Here is a 19,412-nt window from a genome sequence, read left to right as displayed (position 1 = left end):
ACGTGGCCCCCCCCCCCCTTATTTCTCAGCCCCCCCAGCTCAAAATACGTTCCCGCGGCCCTGCATGCAATCATATATAGGCTATTAATTTATAAAACAGGAACGAGACTCATCCCTTGAATACGGTAATCTTCACAGATTCTTTTTATATTCCAAAACACTTAGCCTACTTAACGGGAGATTATAGCAAGACCAGACATTCTCTTAGCCTTTTCTTCAGACTTCACATCAACAAGGAAGAAATAATAATAATAATTTGTTATAGGCTAGTTATCAGCTCACGAATGGTGGAAGGAAATGAAGAAAGGTAATTATTCAAAGCTTTGGATTTAGTTGAACAATTTTCATGTGCCTCTGGTCTTAAACTTAATATATCCTGGAGTGTCATTTTTTCCTTATCATACTTTTTTCAAAGCCTAAAATCGTTTCTCGTCATCGAAAACACACAGGGATCGCTTAATATAAGAAAGCAGCTTTGAACGGATGAACGGTGTTCATTCATTCTTCTGTATTTTATTGTAATTATGCATTTGCCAACATTAATGTTCTTAAAAGTGTTTTAATTATAATATAATACATCTACACTACTATATTATGGAGATATGATGAACATAAAATGCCATTGAACCTTTTCTGAAGACAGTCAGTTCCTTCCAATCAGTGAATGACTCTGGTTCAGTGCTCATGGTGGAATAATTCCGCCATGAAAACCTCTTTCCACACACAGAACACAAGTAAGGCTTCTCTTTAGGGTGAGTTTTCTTAATGTGGGCCTTTAGTTGTGATTCCAGAACAAACCTCTTATCGCACTGATCACACTTAAATGGCTTTTCTCCGGAGTGAAGGAGTTTATGAACTCTGAAAGCATTTGTCCATTTGAAACTCTTTCCGCACTGATCACATGTGTAAGGCTTCTCTCCGGTGTGAATTCGTGAGTGAGTATGAAGGTGGGTTTTAGTTAAAAAATACTTTCCACAATGAGGACATGAGAAAGGCTTTTCTCCACTGTGAACTCTCATGTGACGACTGAAGAGGTCTTTACGTCTGAAACTCTTTTCACACTGAGGACACTCGTATAGGTTCAGGGGGCGTAGCTTTGGACGGCGATTGCAGGGAGGGTGAGACGGTCGCTTTCAGTGCTATCAGGCTAAAGTTAGCATTTTCCAAGATCTCCTACTGCACCTTTAAACAACTGCTGACATTACTGATCATTCAGTGATTATTTGGAAAATTAGGTCGAGAATTACGCTAAGCGTAATACGCTAAAGGTTAAAAGTTAGGTAAATGTAACTCTAATTTACCCTATAGTAAAAGATGAAGTCTACCTGAAGACCTGCTTGTTTATGGACCTTCTGTTCATTTCATTTTTGACTTAAAAAGAAATAATCAGAAATGAGAAACAGTTTGTGCTTTTCCATTTTGTTTAAAAATAGGAAAAATTAGAATTAAGATAGATTTTTTTTTAATGGGTTTACTACGGAGCCCCAAACATGACATGTGCGGGAAAAAAATTGTTCCCACGAATTACGTCAATACTAATCCCACGACTTACTGTATGATTTAGTAATTTGCTCCCTCCTTTTAAATAAACCATAGGGGTGTTGTGTTCTCTCTCAAGTGTTGTTTGATAATGCTTTCAGCACAATCAAACTCGATGGATCAATGAACACTAACATCGGTGATATCGAGAGGGTTTGGCGATTCCAATTGACGTATGAAATGATTTTATTATTATTATTATGGTACTTTCATTATTACATGATGTGTAGGTCTACTACAATCAATTTGAATTTCATCGCATTACCACACAACTGACGTGAAGCAAGGATAATAAAAGATTAAATCAGCTTACTCCTCATTAAAAAAAATATTTAAAACATTTAGGCTAGATCTATTGTACAATGCATAGTCCTATAATTAAAATTCTTAACCGTCTAAAATATATGTCTGAACACTGTAATCAGCCATCAATGAAAATAAGAGCAGCTTTATTTCAGACAAGGAAATTCCAAAAACTTGCCACAAGGGAATTTTTTTGAAAATAAATTAAGACATGAGGAAATATGAAATAAGTTCATTCACTTTATTTATAATGCAGACCAAAGTGCTGTACAAGCAGCATAGAAAAACATAGAACACATAAAAACAACACAACCTAGTAATACATCAATTACTAGCCCAACCTCTCAAAGGCTAACGACAAAATATAACTTTTAAAACACGAGCTTTAACAGCATTTAACAAAGTAATCTCCCTAAGTTCATGAGTCAAACAGTTCCAAAGCCTTGGGCCCGCAACAGCAAAAGCCTGATCCCCTTTTAACTTTAAATGAGTTCGAGGAACAGCAAGTAATGACTTATTGCTTGATCTTAAAAACCTAGGTGCTTGGTGAAGAGCAATAAGCAATAAGCCATCCCATGCACTGCTCTAAAAACATATAGCAGAATTTAATATTTTATCTTGAAGTCCACTGGTAGCCACTTAAGAGAAGCCAAAATAGGAGAAATATGATGACTTTTCTTAGCTGCACTAACTGCAAACGTGATATAGTGGTCTGACAGGAGCAGGACCCCACAAACAAAACATTGCAATAGCCAAGGCGAGACAGAACAAAGGCATTAATAACCTTCTCTTAATCTTTTCTCGACAGTAAAGACTTTAATCGAGCAATAGATCTGGAAGAAGCAACTCTTAACCACAGCATTAATCTGCTTATCAAGTTTCAGTTCTGGGTCAAGCACAACACCTAGATTATTTACTTGGTCATGGCAGTAGTCTGACCATGTGCCTAAATACGTGGCAATATCTGTGCATCCTCTGGCAGGGCCAAAAAGCATAATCTCAGTTTTACTTTGGTTTAGTTGAACCAAATTATGAGTCATCCAGCTTAACCTCCTCCAGACATGCCAAAAGTAAATTAGCACCACAATGCTCTACTGATTTCAAAGGGAGATAAATTTGTGCATCGTCGGCATTAGGGTTGCAAAAAGGTGGAACATTTCCAGTAAATTTCGGAAACATTGCAGAAATTTTGGAGGAAATTGTCCAGGATTTTTGTGGAATATTCCAGGAATTTTTGGAAAGTTTCCGGAAATTTTCCACCCCTTTGCAACCATAGTCGGCATACAAGTATTTTTTTAAAAATCGAACCCAGAGGCAACATGCACAAAGAAAATAAGATAGAGCCAACAACAGAACCCTGAGGTGAATAAAAATAAATAAATCAATGATTAAGAACATTAATTAAAGAGGAGCTGGAGTATAGACGCGCAGTTGGCTTGGAAGACGTGGACATATGGTTTATCCATTCTGCAATGCGAACTGGAGGTAAGCTGCTAAATTGTAGCTAGTTTGATAGCGACAGAACTCATAAAGACCTCCCTCTTTTTGCTTTCTTTCTTGCTGCATTAAAGATGAAATGGTTTAAGTTCTGTTTTAGCACAAGCACAGTGAGGGAAAAGGGTCAAAAATTGACGAAAATTGACGAAAATCGCACAGTGTATGCCCTGCTTAAAGTATGACTGAAACGGGGATGTAGCCTGTTCACAAAGAGTGCTATTCACAAAACACTCAAGAAACAGAATGGATTAGTAAATCCTGGAGTATAGACGCGCAGTTGGCTTGGAAGACGTGGACATATGGTTTATCCATTCTGCAATGCGAACTGGAGGTAAGCTGCTAAATTGTAGCTAGTTTGATAGCGACAGAACTCATAAAGACCTCCCTCATTTTGCTTTCTTTCTTGCTGCATTAAAGATGAAATGGTTTAAGTTCTGTTTTAGCACAAGCACAGTGAGGGAAAAGGGTCAAAAATTGACGAAAATCGCACAGTGTATGCCCTGCTTAAAGTATGACAGGACTGAAACGGGGATGTAGCCTGTTCACAAAGAGTGCTATTCACAAAACACTCAAGAAACAGAATGGATTAGTAAATCTTGTGCACATTACTTAAAACGAGGTAACGGATTTTGGAAATCGCTAAATTGTACTACACTGAATCCAGTTAATTATATATTTACTTAGATTTTGCTTCAAAATGCATTTAATTTGAAACGTCTCTACAAAAAATATGGGGAAAAAATCTTCGCTTACAGGCAAAAAGAAGTTGCATATAGACCTTTTCAGGACGGCGCTCGTTGTCTTATGTATTTGAATAGTTGATGGGAACCATTGACTTCCATAGTAGGAAAAAAATACTATGGAAGTCAATGGTGCCCATAAACTGTTTGGATATTAACATTTTTCAAAATGTCTTCTTTTGTGTTCAACAGAAGAAAGAAACTTAATAGGCCTATAGGGAAAGTTTCTAATACCACATTAAGCGTATTGGGTAATTCACAGTTCTAAGATATAATTAAAAGCAAACTAGTAGATCCAAATACATAAGTATTTAGATTAAAGTAAATAAAATAAATAAATTGCTAGATCCAAATAGGGGCGTGTAGTTGATTCAGCTCCAGCCTGGCAAACAAAGCAAGGAGTGAATCCGCTAAACTCTAAGAATTACAAAAAAAAAAAAAAAATTATGATGAAAAGAAATCTTTAAATGCCACCAAATGGCCTCTAACACCCGCACTAATGTTCCCTCAATGACCCTCTGCAGTTTCCAGCACTGAGCCCACTTTAACTGCTAGACATTAAAATTACTCACAAGATCACAGGACTGAACAGTTTGAGTTGTTGTCTTCTTCTGTTCTTCTTCTATGGATTGTGTTGTTATTAGCAGTGAGCAAAGACACTTAGGATGAACTACTGCCACCTGCTGGACTGGAGGATGGAGCTTCGATGCGCAGGGAACAGAGCTTAAAGTGTTGCTACCACTGTACTGATCTATAGATGTAATAAAGGAAGCTTAATTATGTCTGAGTGGTTGTAATAGGGCATATTACATTAAAACAGTCTCAGGTGAATGAATATAATAATTAAAGCGTGTTTGACGCTGCAGTTGGGAACTAGTTTGACACTTGCTAGGAACATCTCAGTAGTTAGGTTTTATTAGACTATTTACAAGTAACTGATTTAATTAAAAGATTGTGAAAATGCTACATAATACATTTGTTTGCCAAAATGCCAACCATTATAGAGAGAGGGAGAACGTGTTGAGCTGTTCACACAGAACGTGTGTTTCCGTTCCACTGCCCTGCTTTTATTGTGTTTGCTTGATCAATTTTCACTGTTTGATTATGACTGTAGCCAGTGTTGTTGCTGTAGTAAATTTGTGTGTTTGATTTTAATTTCCCATTTTGAGTGAAAAAAAAAGGGGGCTGTTAGGTCAAACACAGAACCCAAACAAACCCAAACGGACAAAGGCCTTCAAAATTTTCCATTTTTGATTCATTGCTGGGTTGCCAAAATTACCCAAATTGGGCTGTTTTTAACCCATGTGTAACATCTTAAAATGAAAAAATGACTGCAAAATTATGTCTTAGATTAGTCTTTTTACGCGTTGCGTTGCATCGCACCACGTAAACATAAAACCATGTCTGCATTTGTGATCGGAGAAATGACAAACAACAAGTGCTACTCTACACTGCTCAAAACTCACGTTTGAATCATCAGTGGCAAATTCTTTAAATATAAAAAACGTACTTACAGTCTGTGAGTCAGAACAGCCGGCATTATAGTCTACTCTACCAGGATCAGTAAACAGTCCTCCATAAAATGTGCTGCACGCATCTGAATATTTGGGTTGAAGTGTTCTGGAACAGTGTTGTAAATACAACTTAACCACTGATTTCTAGCCGTGTCCTCTTTTGGAAGACCAAACAAAGTAGTTTCGCTTTCACAACGAAACACACGGCGTCACACACGGGGTTTACTGTTAAACATCCGGAGCCTTCCGTGCTGGCGCGGCATTTAGATGAATATGTAAATATGTTATGTGAGGCTTTTCTCCACTGTGAACTCTCATGTGACGACTGAAGAGGTCTTTACGTCTGAAACTCTTTTCACACTGAGGACACTTGAACGGTTTCTCATTACTGTGAGACCTTAAGTGAGTGCCAAGCGTTCCTTGACTTATAAAGCTCTTTCCACAGTGTTGACACACAAACGGCTTCTCTCCGGTGTGAATCCTTATGTGAATCTTAAAGCCTCCTTTACGTAAGAAACTCTTTCCACACTGAGGGCATGTGAACGGTTTCTCTCCGGTGTGAATTCTCATGTGTTCTTTGAGACTTGCTTTACATGACAAGCTCTTTCCACACTGATGGCATGTATCATCATCATTCTCCTCTTTAATAAACTCCATCTTTACATCACAGCTCATTGCTATGTGGAGGACCAGATCTGAAAAAAGAGATTATGTTCTACAATTAATTCCACTTCAACTTTATTGAACAATTCAATATATAAATGAAATGCATTTTAAAACTTAAACGACTACGGTGTCTGAAACTGGGCACAAAGCAGAGCTACTGTACTTTTTGAATTTGAAGATCAGGGTAAATGTAACTTATTTTGTCTTCTGGGAAACATGTAAGTATCTTCTGTAGCTTTTGAAGGGCAGTACTAAATAAAAAAATATGATAATTAGACAAAATAAGAAAAATTTACACATCTTCATTCTGTTCAAAAGTTTACACCCCCAACTCTTAATGCATCGTTTTTCCAGTACTAAATAAAAAAATATGATAATTAGACAAAATAAGAAAAATTTACACATCTTCATTCTGTTCAAAAGTTTACACCCCCAACTCTTAATGCATCGTTTTTCATTCAGGAGCATCAGTGAGCATTTGAACCTTCTGTAATAGTTTGTAATAGCGTATGAGTCCCTCATGTAACAGTCATGGACTTTTAGTTGTGTTTTTCCCTGTTCCTGATCTCCTGTCTTTTGTTCCTTTGACCTAGTTTTCCTGAGTTGCGTTGATTAGTTCATCAGGTTCACCTGTGTCTTGTTAATTAAGTGATTAGCCCCTCTCTTGCTTTTGTATAAATTCTCCCCATTTCTGTTTGGTCCTCGCCAGTTTTTGTTTGATTCTATTGTGTTGTGCTACTCCAGCTCCTGGATTCTTTGTGGATTTATTATTAAAAGACTATTTTTGGGATTTACTTCTTCGTCGTGTGCTTAGTATCAGCACCAGCATGTTACAGAAGATCCGGCCCAAAAGGTAAAGTTTTGCGGCATTTTTTTCCCCCTTGCCTTTTGTTTTTCTCCGAATGGATATCCCTGTCGTCCAGTACCTCTGCATGGAGCAAGGAGATCGCTCCTTCGAGGACCACACAAGAGACTTCATAGGACTGGCTAATCTCACCACCTTTGCGGTTCCGTACTAACCTGCCCATGGATGGCCCTCAAGGGAGTGTCACAGAGCCCACTGCAGACGGAGAGCCTGAGCCTGCCGCGACACGTGAGCCAGTGCATAAACCTACTACTGAGCCAAGCATCGCCCCGGAGCCTGAGCCTCAAGAGACGTCTGACCAGGTGTGTGAGTCAGCTACATCGCACGTGCATAAGGGAGTACTGGTGGAGATCAAGGGCTTGGAGGGAAGCCCTGCCCACACTCCAGCCACTGAGGGTGAGCTGCAGCTGGCCTCTGGACATTATTTTGAGGAACTTATGGACATTTTTCAATAGGATATAATAGACTGTGTTGGAGAGGTTGTACCTTATATTCCTGCGTCTCCTACGTCTCTTGAGTCTCCGCTGGTTCCGTCCAGCTCTCCTACGTCTCCTAAGCTCCCTGTGACTTCTGTCTTCACCTCCAGCTTCCAAGTGCTGGACTCCACCTCAGTCCTTCGACCCATCGGCTCCACCTTGGCTCCTAGCTCCCTCTTCTCCACCATGGCCCGTCATCCTACTGGCTCCACCGGGCTCCCTCGTCCGTCGTCAACCATCCGCTGCCTCGGGACTCCACTCCTCTGGCTTCGCCTTGTCACTCCGTCCCTCTGGCTCTGTCAGGCTCCTCCTTCCTTCCGGCTCTGCCTTTGTTCTCAGTCGCTCCGGCTCCGCTTCAGGCTTCCGGAGCCCCCCTCCGCATCGGTCGCCTGAGCCTTTAGCTCCGCCTTGGCCCTCCGGATCCTCGGGTGTCACCCTGGCTCTCCGTCTGCTTGGCTCCACATGGGTCTCCACCCCCAGCGGTTCCGTCTCCATCTCTCGTCCCCAGGGTATTGTCTGCCAATCCTCCACCATGGCTTCTCCCTCCCTCGACTCTGCCCTGGGGCCTCGTCCTGGTTGGTCTCTTGACCAACATCTGGCTCCTCCTGCTCCCCCCTACCTTCTACTCCCCCATGGACTCTTTTTGTTTCTGCCTTTTTCCTGCTCCACACCCTTCTCCAGAGCCCCCACCGGGAGGGGGGCGAACTGTCACCGTCATGGACTTTTAGCTGTGTTTTTCCCTGTTCCTGATATGTCTTTTGTTCCTTTGATCTAGTTTTCCTGAGTTGCCCTGATTAGTTCATTAGGTTCACCTGTGTCTTGTTAATTAAGTGATTAGCCCCTCTCTTGCTTTTGTATAAGTTCTCCCCCTTTCTGTTCTGTCCTCACCGGTTATTGTTTTATTCTATTGTGTTGTGCTACCCCAGCTCCTGGATTCCTTGTGGATTTATTATTAAAAGCCTATTTTTGGGATTTACTACTTCGTTGTGCGCTTAGTATCAGCACTAGCACGTTACACCTCAGTTGTCCTCAGTGTGGAAAGATGGGTCTCAAAATCATTCAGTCATTGTTGGAAAGGGTTCAAATACACAAAAATGCTGAAAAGCCAAATAATTTGTGAACCTGAAGGATTTTTCTGAAGAACAGCAGGCAGTTTAACTAACTGTTCAGGACAAATGACTCATGAACAACTATCACTAAACAAAAAAAACACAGCTGTGGATCATTCAGGCAACAACACTGTATTAAGAACCCAGTGTATGTAAACTTTTGAAGGGGGTCATTTTTATCAATTCAACTATTTCCTCTTGTTGACTATATGTAAACATCTTTTATGTGAAATATCGTATTCCGGTCAGTACTAAATAAAAAATTGCATGCATTTTGTGTGATCCCTCTTACTTTGGTAAAATAATGAACATTTTGCAGATTCTGCAAGGTGTATGCAAACTTTTGACCAACCGTAAATGCTGCATTTATACATCTCTCCCAAAACGTTGCAGCGTGCAAGCGATCGCTGGTGCTCTTAGCATCATAAAAAACAAATTCAAATTCTGAATGGATTAGCCAAGAAAGTGTGCAAAGCACGCTCCCTTTATAATAATAATAATAAAGCTGTCATTCATTTCAGTTTGTGATGTCACAAAGTTCCGTTAATGAAGCTCTACACTGCACAATGGATCTCTTATTAACATCATGTTACACTTTGTTTGTTATAATGAGAGACTTGAGATAATGAAAGACAAAATTATCTCTGTTTTGCTAAGAAAGAAAGAAATGCTGGATTCCTCATTCACATACACATGTGCATGTTGTATTTAATTCTGTCTATATTTTTTATTTTCTTAGGTTTTCTTATTAATTTTAACTTATGATTGTAGCTAGTGTTGTTGCTGTGATAAATATGTGTGTTTGATTACAATTTTTAAGCTATTAGGTCAAACATTTAACCCAAACAAGATGGGACAAAAGCCTACAAAACTTCCCTTTTTGACCCATTGCTGGGTTGCCAAAATGACCCAAATTGGGTTGTTTTTAAGCCATGTGTAACATCCTAAAATGTAAAATGACTGTAAAATTATGACTTAAAGATTTTCAAACTCAAGTTTTGACAAAAACTAAAAGTTGTTTAAAAATGGCGCTTATGGAACAGCAGATATAAAGTGGTTACCCCTGTACACCAAGCAGCACTGCTCTTATAAACACTAAACTATATGGTTCTATGAGGAATGTACCTAATGCCATAGACACTTTTTTGAAGATAGTCCCCCCCAGACCATATGACTATGAAGAATGACTCGAGTTCAGTGTTCATGGTGTAATATTTCTTTTCATAAAAAAATACATTTCTGGAGCAGATGTTTTAACAGTGATTTCACTGACCTGATGAACCTCAAAGCAGCAGTGAACTATAAGAAACATTAGCAACTTAAGAACAAGTTAAACATCCAAGTAATTACAGTAATTCAAGTATCTAAATCATAAATCAATAAAGATTTGTAACTACTACTGGTCACTTTTATTCTGTAAATGAGTGCATGCTTCACCAGGGTACTATGGACATTTTTCACATTTGAATTACAAATAATAATAATGTTTAATTTATATAGCACATTTCCCAGGCTCAAGGATACTTTGCATATGCAGTAACGCAAAGAACAGTCATTTCACATAGTCACAGACAATCAATTCAGTTGATCAGTTAAGTGGACAGTAGACGTTTGCCCAGTCCAGAAACAAAAATTATCGCAGTTGCATATCATAATAAAGCAAAGACATATAGCATAGGATTGAGTAAAAAACATAAAAAATGGATAGTATAAACAAACAAATAAAAATAAAGAGCAGTAAATGCAAGGCAGATACACGTAACAAAAATACTTTGAGAAAGCATTCCAATTGGTAGAAAAAGAGTTGGAAAGGGTCTAAAGAAACATAATTATGACTGGTAGGTGTTGGGTAAACAATTAGGCTTTAAGTTGTGATTTAAATTCAGACAGTGAGGTTGTTGTCCTCAGTGCCAGTGATAAAGAGTTCCATAGCTTAGGAGCCATGACAGAAAATTACCTGCTGCCCATTGAATACAGACAAAATCTAGTTGGGCTATACGGTGAAACTGAAGAAATGCAACTTTAAAAAGTTTATTGATGTAAACATCCAGGGTCAGTGAAGGATCAAGAGTAATGCCCAAATTTCTAATGGTGGCAGATGGAAAAATTGTTGTAGCATCAAGGTTAAAGCTGGGAATATTAGTTATATTTTTAGTTAGAGTTGGGGGGACAGTAATTAAAATTTCTGTCTTGCTCAAGTTCAAACTTAAAAAATTGGAATTTAGCCATGCCTTTAACTCATTAACACACATAGTGATGTGGTCTGGTGGATAGAATTCAAACGGCAAGCGGTATACAGTATTTCTGAATATCATTAGCACAACAGTGATAATGAAAACCATAATGACGAATAATATGTCCAAGGGGCATAATGTAAATAATAAACAGTAATGGGCCGAGAACAGAGCCCTGGGGAACACCCTGTCTAAGTAAAGCAGTGGAGGAGTTATAATTGTTTATAGCAATGTAGTATTGTCTATCTGTAAGATAGGAAGTGAACCAGGATAACAGGATAGAGTGAAACAATAATCACAAAAAAGGTAGCACTTTTTAATTCCTTGAGCTCTTAAGCTCTTGTTTCTTCAGTCATATTGACTTTAATTTTGGGCAATGCTTCTTTCTGTGCATCTGTGCAGCTCTATAATATCCGAATCTCTTGCCGCATTGATGGCACTGGAATGGTTTCTCTCCCGTGTGGATTCTCTCATGGTTTTGCAGGCCTCCTAACTGTCCAAAACTCTTCTCACAATGCGAGCACTTGTAAGGTTTTTCTCCAGTATGGATCCTGCGGTGCACTTTCAGCTGAGTGGCTGCAGTAAAGGCTTTACCACAATCTGCGCACAAATAGTCTTTCACACCAGAGTGTATTTTCAGATGGTCTTTAAAACAGTCCAGCCATGCAAAACTCTTCCCACAAACAGAACACAAGTAAGGCTTCTCTTTAGTGTGAGTTTTCATGTGGGCCTTTAGGTCTTTTTTCAGAAAAAAACTCTTATCGCACTGATCACACTTAAATGGCTTTTCTCCGGAGTGAATGAGTTTATGAACTCTGAGACTATCTGACCATTTGTAACTCTTTCCGCACTGATCACATGTGAACGGCTTCTCTCCGGTGTGAATTCTTATGTGATCCTCAAGGACTCTTTTAATTAAAAAACTTCTTCAGACTTCACATCAACAAGGAAGAAATAATAATAATAATTTGTTATAGGCTAGTTATCAGCTCACGAATGGTGGAAGGAAATGAAGAAAGGTAATTATTCAAAGCTTTGGATTTAGTTGAACAATTTTCATGTGCCTCTGGTCTTAAACTTAATATATCCTGGAGTGTCATTTTTTCCTTATCATACTTTTTTCAAAGCCTAAAATCGTTTCTCGTCATCGAAAACACACAGGGATCGCTTAATATAAGAAAGCAGCTTTGAACGGATGAACGGTGTTCATTCATTCTTCTGTATTTTATTGTAATTATGCATTTGCCAACATTAATGTTCTTAAAAGTGTTTTAATTATAATATAATACATCTACACTACTATATTATGGAGATATGATGAACATAAAATGCCATTGAACCTTTTCTGAAGACAGTCAGTTCCTTCCAATCAGTGAATGACTCTGGTTCAGTGCTCATGGTGGAATAATTGTTTTAATAAATAAGTCCATATAGCAGCAGATGTTTTAACATAGCTGGGTCTTATTTGATACCTTATCACTTATTTCATTAACCCGATTAACCTCAAAGCAGCAGTGAACTGTAAGAAACATGCAGCTGCTCACGAAGTTAAACATTCAGATAATTACAAGTGTATGTATGAACAATCATAACCACGTTATCTTCATTCTACAAACAACTTGGGTAACTTGGACATTTTTCAAATTTAAAATAACAAATAACAGTAAAACAAGGGCAATAATTCAACACTAATTAATTGAGCTCTCAAGGTCTTGTTTCTCCAGTCTATTGACTTTAATTTTGGGCAATGCTTCTTTCTGTGCAGCTCTATAATATCCGAATCTCTTGCCGCACTGAAGGCACTGGAACGGTTTCTCTCCAGTGTGGATTCCTCCTAACTGTAACGGTTCTAAATATCATTAGCACAACAGTGATCATGAAAACCATGGCGAATAATATGTCCAAGGGGCATAATGTAAATAATAAACAGTAATGGGCCGAGAACAGAGCCCTGGGGAACACCCTGTCTAAGTAAAGCAGTGGAGGAGTTATAATTGTTTATAGCAATGTAGTATTGTCTATCTGTAAGATAGGAAGTGAACCAGGATAACAGGATAGAGTGAAACAATAATCACGGGCCCTCTCGGATGCACTCCAACAGAAGAAGACACGGTGTTTATGAGAAGGGCTGTGCGTTCCACTTCGTGAAGTGGACGAGGTTTTATAGACAGACCCCTTTTAAATTACTGCAGGTAGTCATATTTAGCTAACTTAGCTACTGTTAAAATTCTCCTTCAAACTAAACTTGCTTACACCACCTCTTAACCTTCTTTAATCATTATTGCTATTGCTGAAAAATTGTTTTTATTGTATTACATCCATTTAGTGTGAGTTTTCATGTGGGCCTTTAGGTCTTTTTTCAGAAAAAAACTCTTATCGCACTGATCACACTTAAATGGCTTTTCTCCGGAGTGAATGAGTTTATGAACTCTGAGACTATCTGACCATTTGTAACTCTTTCCGCACTGATCACATGTGAACGGCTTCTCTCCGGTGTGAATTCTTATGTGATCCTCAAGGACTCTTTTAATTAAAAAACTCTTTTCACACTGAGGACACTTGAACGGTTTCTCATTACTGTGAAACCTTAAATGAGCCTTAAGGGTTCCTCGACATGAGAAACTCTTTCCACACTGCTGACACGCAAATGGCTAGGTTTTATAGACAGACCCCTTTTAAATTACTGCAGGTAGTCATATTTAGCTAACTTAGCTACTGTTAAAATTCTCCTTCAAACTAAACTTGCTTACACCACCTCTTAACCTTCTTTAATCATTATTGCTATTGCTGAAAAATTGTTTTTATTGTATTACATCCAAATAGACAAATTTAATTATTCTACTTACATCTTACTTCATGCATTTCACGTGGAACGTCTCTACAAAATACATGTAGCCCCGCTCCTTTTTCAGGACTGTGCTAGTTGTCTTGTCTTCCGGTTTGTATTTGCACAGCATGAAAGCAAGGTCATACGAATTTATGAATGAACCCAAATCTTCCCGGTCTTACAGGGTTATAAAAATAACCTGGGAATAACCATTAGGGAACATTCTGTATACGTTATTTTAAAAACAACCACCCTGCAACATTCTGGGAACGTTATTTTATGTTTGCAAATTAATAACCGGAAAATAACCATGAGGGAACATTCTCTATAAGTAATTTTTTATGTTATTTAATAACCACCATGCAACGTTCTGGGGATGTTATTTTATGGTTACAAAAACAAATATAACCTAAAAAGGATGTTCCTCTAACGATAGTATTTGGTTCCCAAAATAATAACTAAACAGGAACCAAAAACTAACGTTAGGGGAACGTTCTGTGTTTGTTGAGGGTTTACTGTTAAACGTCCGGAGCCTTCCGTGCTGGCGCGGCATTTAGAGGAATATGTAAATATGTTATGTGCGTTTTCCTCTCAATTACAGAATACACGCAAACCAAACATGACAGCGGTGAAAAACAAGCGGTTAAGAAAGCAGCTAGCTCAGGACTGTTTTGATAAGGTATTATAAATGAGGATGTGAATAAAAAAAATGAATAGTTTTCCAAAAATAAAACGATTTATCGCTTACCTTTATTTTGTTTCTATTTGACTTACAAAAGCAGATGTTAGGCAGAATGCATCACTTCTTCATTCGGTTAATTAATAGTGAATGAGAACGTCTCTCTGCCTGTCATCTTATTTTGTGTGCCACTGTCCTCCCATGTATTGTAAAAAAAATAATTGTATAATAATTGTAATCGTATAAGTAATAATTTTGACATTTTCAAAAGCTGATTTCCTTTTTTTTTAATTTATTAGTTAGAATATGTATAACTCAATATTGTAAATTACTGCAAAAGCTGAAATAATTTTGTTGCAGCCCTACTCCATGCAATTAATGTAACTCCATGCAACTTCAACATTATTGAACAATTCAACATAAATGAAATGTCTTAAATGAGACCTGATACTGTATACAAAAAGTAGAGCTTGTAATGATTAATAACATGATTGTTAACAGCCATATATTATTTTATTCTTCAAACTGAATTTACTGATTAAATCTAAGACATTAAGAGATCATGCATAAATCTATCGCATGGCCCTGCGTTTGTTCGCTTCCGTATATAATCTAGTATTTACTGAATTATTTTTCATGACGCTAAGAGGACCAACTGCAAAGTTTCAGGAGTGAAAACTGAATTTAAACAGGTTTGCAAACTCTCACGCCACTCACCTAAATTTATATTTGATTTTATATATATATATATAGTAAAATAGCCAGTTAAAAATGACTGGTGAATTACCTTAACGCTAACTAATTTTAGGTAGCCATCTAATCAGCATATAAAATAGGGAAAGTTTCTAATACCACATTAAGCGTATGGGTAATCTAAATCTTTAAATGCCACCAAATGCCCTCTGGCATTATTGTTACAGAGAGACAACTGCTAGACATTACAATTACTCACAACATCTAAACCATGAGAACAATGATTAAACTGAACTAAAACCAGCACTTACCAAACAACAGAACAAGATCAGAGGACTGAAGATCTCGTGCTGGTTCTTCTTCTTCTTCGATGGATTGTGTTGTTATTAGCAGTGAGGAAAGACACTTAACTACCGCCACCTGCTGGACTGGAGGATGGAGCTTCGATGCGCAGGGAACAGAGCAGAAAGAAAGAAAGAGAGCTGGGTTCCTCATTCACATACACATATGTTGTTTGTACTTTTGTCTACATTTTTATTTTCTTAGGTTTTCTTATCAATTTTCACTTATTATGACTGTAGCCAGTGTTGTTGCTGTAGTAAATTTGTGGGTGTTTGATTTTAATTTCCAACCCATTTTGAGTTAAAAACAAAAACAAAGCCCAGACTTTTAGTAACTGTTAACCCCAAGCTTGCGGGGTTATTAACTATTGAAAGGCTGGACTTATGCACTGCAAGTTGCCCTCGTGGAGAAATGATCTTTAAAAGTGATGAGAGAATTCATATATGGTTTGTATGCAATGCAAAAACACTGACAATTAATAAAAACTAATTTTATTTTGTGGCAGCATATGATTTGGTAAAGGGATATCTTTATTAAATATAAAATGTGAAGTGTGTATAAATGTGAACTGTAAGAATACTGAAAATTCTGTATATAAGCTGCAAACCAAGTACACAAAAAGAACTGCGTCAGCTTCGGACAGCTCTGCTGCTTTAAATGTCTCAGCAAATGGCTGAACTGGCTGAAACTGCCTCCACACGAGGGACACTGGTAGGGCTTCTCTCCGGTGTGAACACGCTCATGTTTCTTCAGGTTTCCGGACTCTGCAAAGCTCTTTCCGCAGCACGAGCAGGTGTAGGGTTTTTCTCCGGTGTGGGTCCTCTGGTGCATCCTCAGCTCGCTGGCTCTCGTGAAGGCGCTGCCGCACTCGGAGCACACGTGAGCTTTCACGCCCGTGTGCTTCTTCTGGTGGTCTTTAAAATAGCAGAGCCACAAGAAGCTCTTCCCGCAGAAGGAGCACACGTAGGGCCTCTCGTTGGTGTGGATCCTCAGGTGTCTCTTCAGGTGCGCCGCTAGAATGAATTTGTGTCCGCACTGATCGCAGCTAAAGGGCCGCTCTCCGGAGTGAGACAGCAGGTGAGTCTTCAGACTCGTGGCGTGTGTGAAGCTCTTCCCGCACTGATCGCAGGAGAACGGCTTCTCTCCCGTGTGGATCCGGATGTGATCCGTGAGGTTGGCTTTATGCGTGAACCTCTTCCCGCAGTGCTGACACGCGAACCGTCTCTCTCCCGAGTGAATCCTCATGTGATCCTTAAGGTTTCCTTTATGCGTGAAGCTCTTCCCACAGTGAAGGCATGCGTAAGGCTTCTCTCCGGTGTGAGTCCTTATGTGATCGTCAAGGTGTCCTCTCTGTCTAAAACTCTTTCCGCAGTGAGAACAGATGAGCGCTGTTTTCTGCGTGCTTTTATTTTCAGTCTGTGTGCGACTGGAGGATTTCTCACTGGTTATGATTGCACGAGGCTCCTCGAACGGATGTTTCTCCTCTACTTCATTCAGCTCTTGACTTTCCTCCTTCACCTCCACCAGGTCTGAAATGAACACAAAAGATCTAAAACTAGCAAGCAATGCAGCAACGATGCACCTTTGTCTGCTTTTTTTATTTACCTCGAAACCTTCAGGTGCATCTCAATTGACGTACTTATGCACTATTCAATACCGTTTTGTAGTATAAATAGTGCATGCAGTGTTTCAATTTTACAAGAAAATGTGCACTTTAAATACCTGTACGATGCACTTAACCCTAAAAAGGACAAAACCATAAAGAGACATCAGAAAATAAATGCATTGCTATTTCCCATCTTATAAGGACTCAGATAATACAATTCTTATTTTTGATTTTAATGTTTGTATCTCCAGGATACATCGCTTCTGAAAACAGAACACGTGTTTATCAATGCTTCTAAAAACATTCCTGAACGCTTTGGAAGACAGACCGAAGGTTGGTCTCTTTTTAAAGAAGACACAGCAGATTATTGCTGAAGTGAAAGCATTTAAAAAAAGAAAGTATAAAGTTATAGAAGTTTAAGTTTGCAGTAAAGATAATGTAGCATACTAATTTGTTTATATTTTATATAAAATAAATATTTTATAAAATATGTTGCACTGCTATAAAATCAAAGCCATATGTCTAACCAAGCTATGTTCCGAATTTGAAGTTGATATCACAAAAAATGTGGTTCCTGTGAGCATTAGTTTGGGCACAATACCGAAAATAACCACTGGGTGACACCCAAACTCTACTGAATTTTTCTGATGCTGTTTTCTGTCACAAACCAATCATTTTCTGTCACAATATCACTTCTATTTCAAAACAGTCACCAAATATGGAACCTTGACTGTCAGACCTGTCCCAGGATATGCGTTTGGTCAAGATTACAAAAATATTAGATTTTCTGAAACACAAGCCACAAAATCTGTCTTATATGTATGTTTTTATATCTTGATTTATGCCCCTAAAAGACGTATTTCCTGAGACACACACATTTAGAGACAGATTACAAAAAAAATGTAAGCATTTAATTCATAAACTTTCAATGTAAACCTAATAATGCTGAACGTGTGTGAATATGTGAACTAGATCAACTTTTCTCGGAGGGCGAGGAGATTTTTTTTATAGCACTTTATCTATTTGTGTCAACAGATTTCAATTACAATACATATTTTTAAAGGCCGTTTTCTCAAAATGATTTTTTTTCTCCTACACTGAGCCATAAATCTCATCTTCAGTAGCACTTACACACACCAAACTTTACATTTTTATTCCTATAGTCTATATCCTGAAGGTTTTTACAGAGGGATTTGTTCGTATATAATCTGCTTGATTATACACAACATTTCATGCCCCCAAAAATCGTGAAAATATATTGTTTTCTGTCTGTTCTAAGTATTTTCTGAATTATGGAGTGACAAAAATGAGATACCCCAAATTCCCTCTGTAAAAACATTTGACTCTAATATGTAAAAAAAATTAATTTTGAAACTGACTTCATCCAGTGTTCAGATTTTTGTACTAAAAAAAAAGCTTATTTATTCAGCTTTCAAAAATGGACTCTTATGACTGGTTTTGTGCTCCAGGGTCACAAATGGTATAATATTACATATATGATTTATATAACTGAGTAGCTTCAGCAATAACCATTATTTTGACAAAATTGGGGACCGACCTCTGTGTTCCTCGGGGTCATCCTTTAATATCTTGAATGGTTCTGGATCGCTCGCGTCCCCAATCAGCACTCTGACAAACTCCATGTTAGATTATTATAGTTATTCCTGCCTTATATAATCCCAGATCATGAGGGAGACGCTTCACTGAAGATCCAGATCTCTGCTGAGATACGGAGGTCCAGAGCTGCCAAGTCATTTAAACAATGAACAAATCAGTATGTTTTCTAGTAAAACTGCAAAATCACTGCAATGCAATGCATTTTAACTGTTAAACATCTGCTTTTGTCTTTTTATTGGAAATGCATTGTAATTAAAAGGATAAACGCTGGGTTGCACAGATATTTAACGGTTTTGAAATTAATGTCACAATGCAAAAACTCTTAATGGTTCTAAAAACTTTTTTTTTTGAAAACAACAGAATTTAATATTTCTTTCTTTCTTTCATTATGGGGTAAAGTATGACCTGTAGAAAGCAAAATGCAATTCAATCATCCACTTGCACAGTTTATCTCACTTTAAAACAAGAACGGCTACAAAGCACACTAATTAATCAAGACATCACTAGCTTTAATGCAGTGTGACACAGGGATAGAAACTAATCATCTCATGAACAGTAAACTTGGCAATAAACATGTAATACACAACACACACACACACACACACTCACTCACTCACTCACTCACTCACTCACACACACACACACTCACACACACACTCACACACACACACTCACTCACTCTCACACACACACACACACACTCAC

The 19,412-nt window shown here is 38.2% G+C and overlaps 3 protein-coding genes across 3 annotated transcripts; all 3 read right to left on the bottom strand.

Annotated features, from left to right (window-relative positions):
- Nucleotides 1-5,821: 5,821 nt before the first annotated feature.
- On the bottom strand, nucleotides 5,822-15,709 carry LOC107721113 (gastrula zinc finger protein XlCGF7.1-like). The gene is made up of 2 exons (XM_016528979.1): nucleotides 15,454-15,709; nucleotides 5,822-6,288 (listed from the first exon to the last, which is right to left on the bottom strand). Exons 1-2 carry the CDS (start codon nucleotides 15,635-15,637, stop codon nucleotides 5,822-5,824), a joined length of 651 nt encoding a protein of 216 aa, XP_016384465.1. The 5' UTR covers nucleotides 15,638-15,709.
- Nucleotides 10,532-13,900, bottom strand: LOC107721110 (zinc finger protein 239-like). Its single transcript, XM_016528975.1, has 3 exons — nucleotides 13,797-13,900; nucleotides 13,289-13,466; nucleotides 10,532-11,841 (listed from the first exon to the last, which is right to left on the bottom strand). Exons 1-3 carry the CDS (start codon nucleotides 13,898-13,900, stop codon nucleotides 11,296-11,298), a joined length of 828 nt encoding a protein of 275 aa, XP_016384461.1. The 3' UTR covers nucleotides 10,532-11,295.
- Nucleotides 15,710-15,811: 102 nt separating the features above from the next.
- Nucleotides 15,812-19,063, bottom strand: LOC107721112 (oocyte zinc finger protein XlCOF26). The gene is made up of 3 exons (XM_016528978.1): nucleotides 18,649-19,063; nucleotides 16,092-17,013; nucleotides 15,812-15,818 (listed from the first exon to the last, which is right to left on the bottom strand). The coding sequence occupies exons 1-3, from the start codon at nucleotides 18,731-18,733 to the stop codon at nucleotides 15,812-15,814; spliced, it is 1,014 nt and encodes a 337-aa protein (XP_016384464.1). The 5' UTR covers nucleotides 18,734-19,063.
- Nucleotides 19,064-19,412: the final 349 nt, after the last annotated feature.

This window comes from Sinocyclocheilus rhinocerous, unplaced genomic scaffold, assembly GCF_001515625.1.
Source record: "Sinocyclocheilus rhinocerous isolate Xijiao unplaced genomic scaffold, SAMN03320098_v1.1 scaffold180, whole genome shotgun sequence".
NCBI lineage: Eukaryota > Metazoa > Chordata > Actinopteri > Cypriniformes > Cyprinidae > Sinocyclocheilus > Sinocyclocheilus rhinocerous.
This window is presented reverse-complemented; position numbering and strand designations above follow the sequence as displayed.

Coding starts and splice junctions, on each gene's coding strand:
- LOC107721110 (XM_016528975.1), bottom strand. CDS start 13,900: ATGCTGTGCAAATACAAACCGGAAGACAAGACAACTAGCACAGTCCTG. Junction 13,467..13,796: donor TTCCACGTGAAATGCATGAA/GTAAGATGTAAG, acceptor TTTAATTAAAAG/AGTCCTTGAGGATCACATAA. Junction 11,842..13,288: donor TTCTGAAAAAAGACCTAAAG/GCCCACATGAAA, acceptor AGAGTCCTTGAG/GATCACATAAGAATTCACAC.
- LOC107721113 (XM_016528979.1), bottom strand. CDS start 15,637: ATGAGGAACCCAGCTCTCTTTCTTTCTTTCTGCTCTGTTCCCTGCGCA. Junction 6,289..15,453: donor TGATCTTGTTCTGTTGTTTG/GTAAGTGCTGGT, acceptor CTCTTTTTTCAG/ATCTGGTCCTCCACATAGCA.
- LOC107721112 (XM_016528978.1), bottom strand. CDS start 18,733: ATGGAGTTTGTCAGAGTGCTGATTGGGGACGCGAGCGATCCAGAACCA. Junction 17,014..18,648: donor TGACCCCGAGGAACACAGAG/GTCGGTCCCCAA, acceptor TGTTCATTTCAG/ACCTGGTGGAGGTGAAGGAG.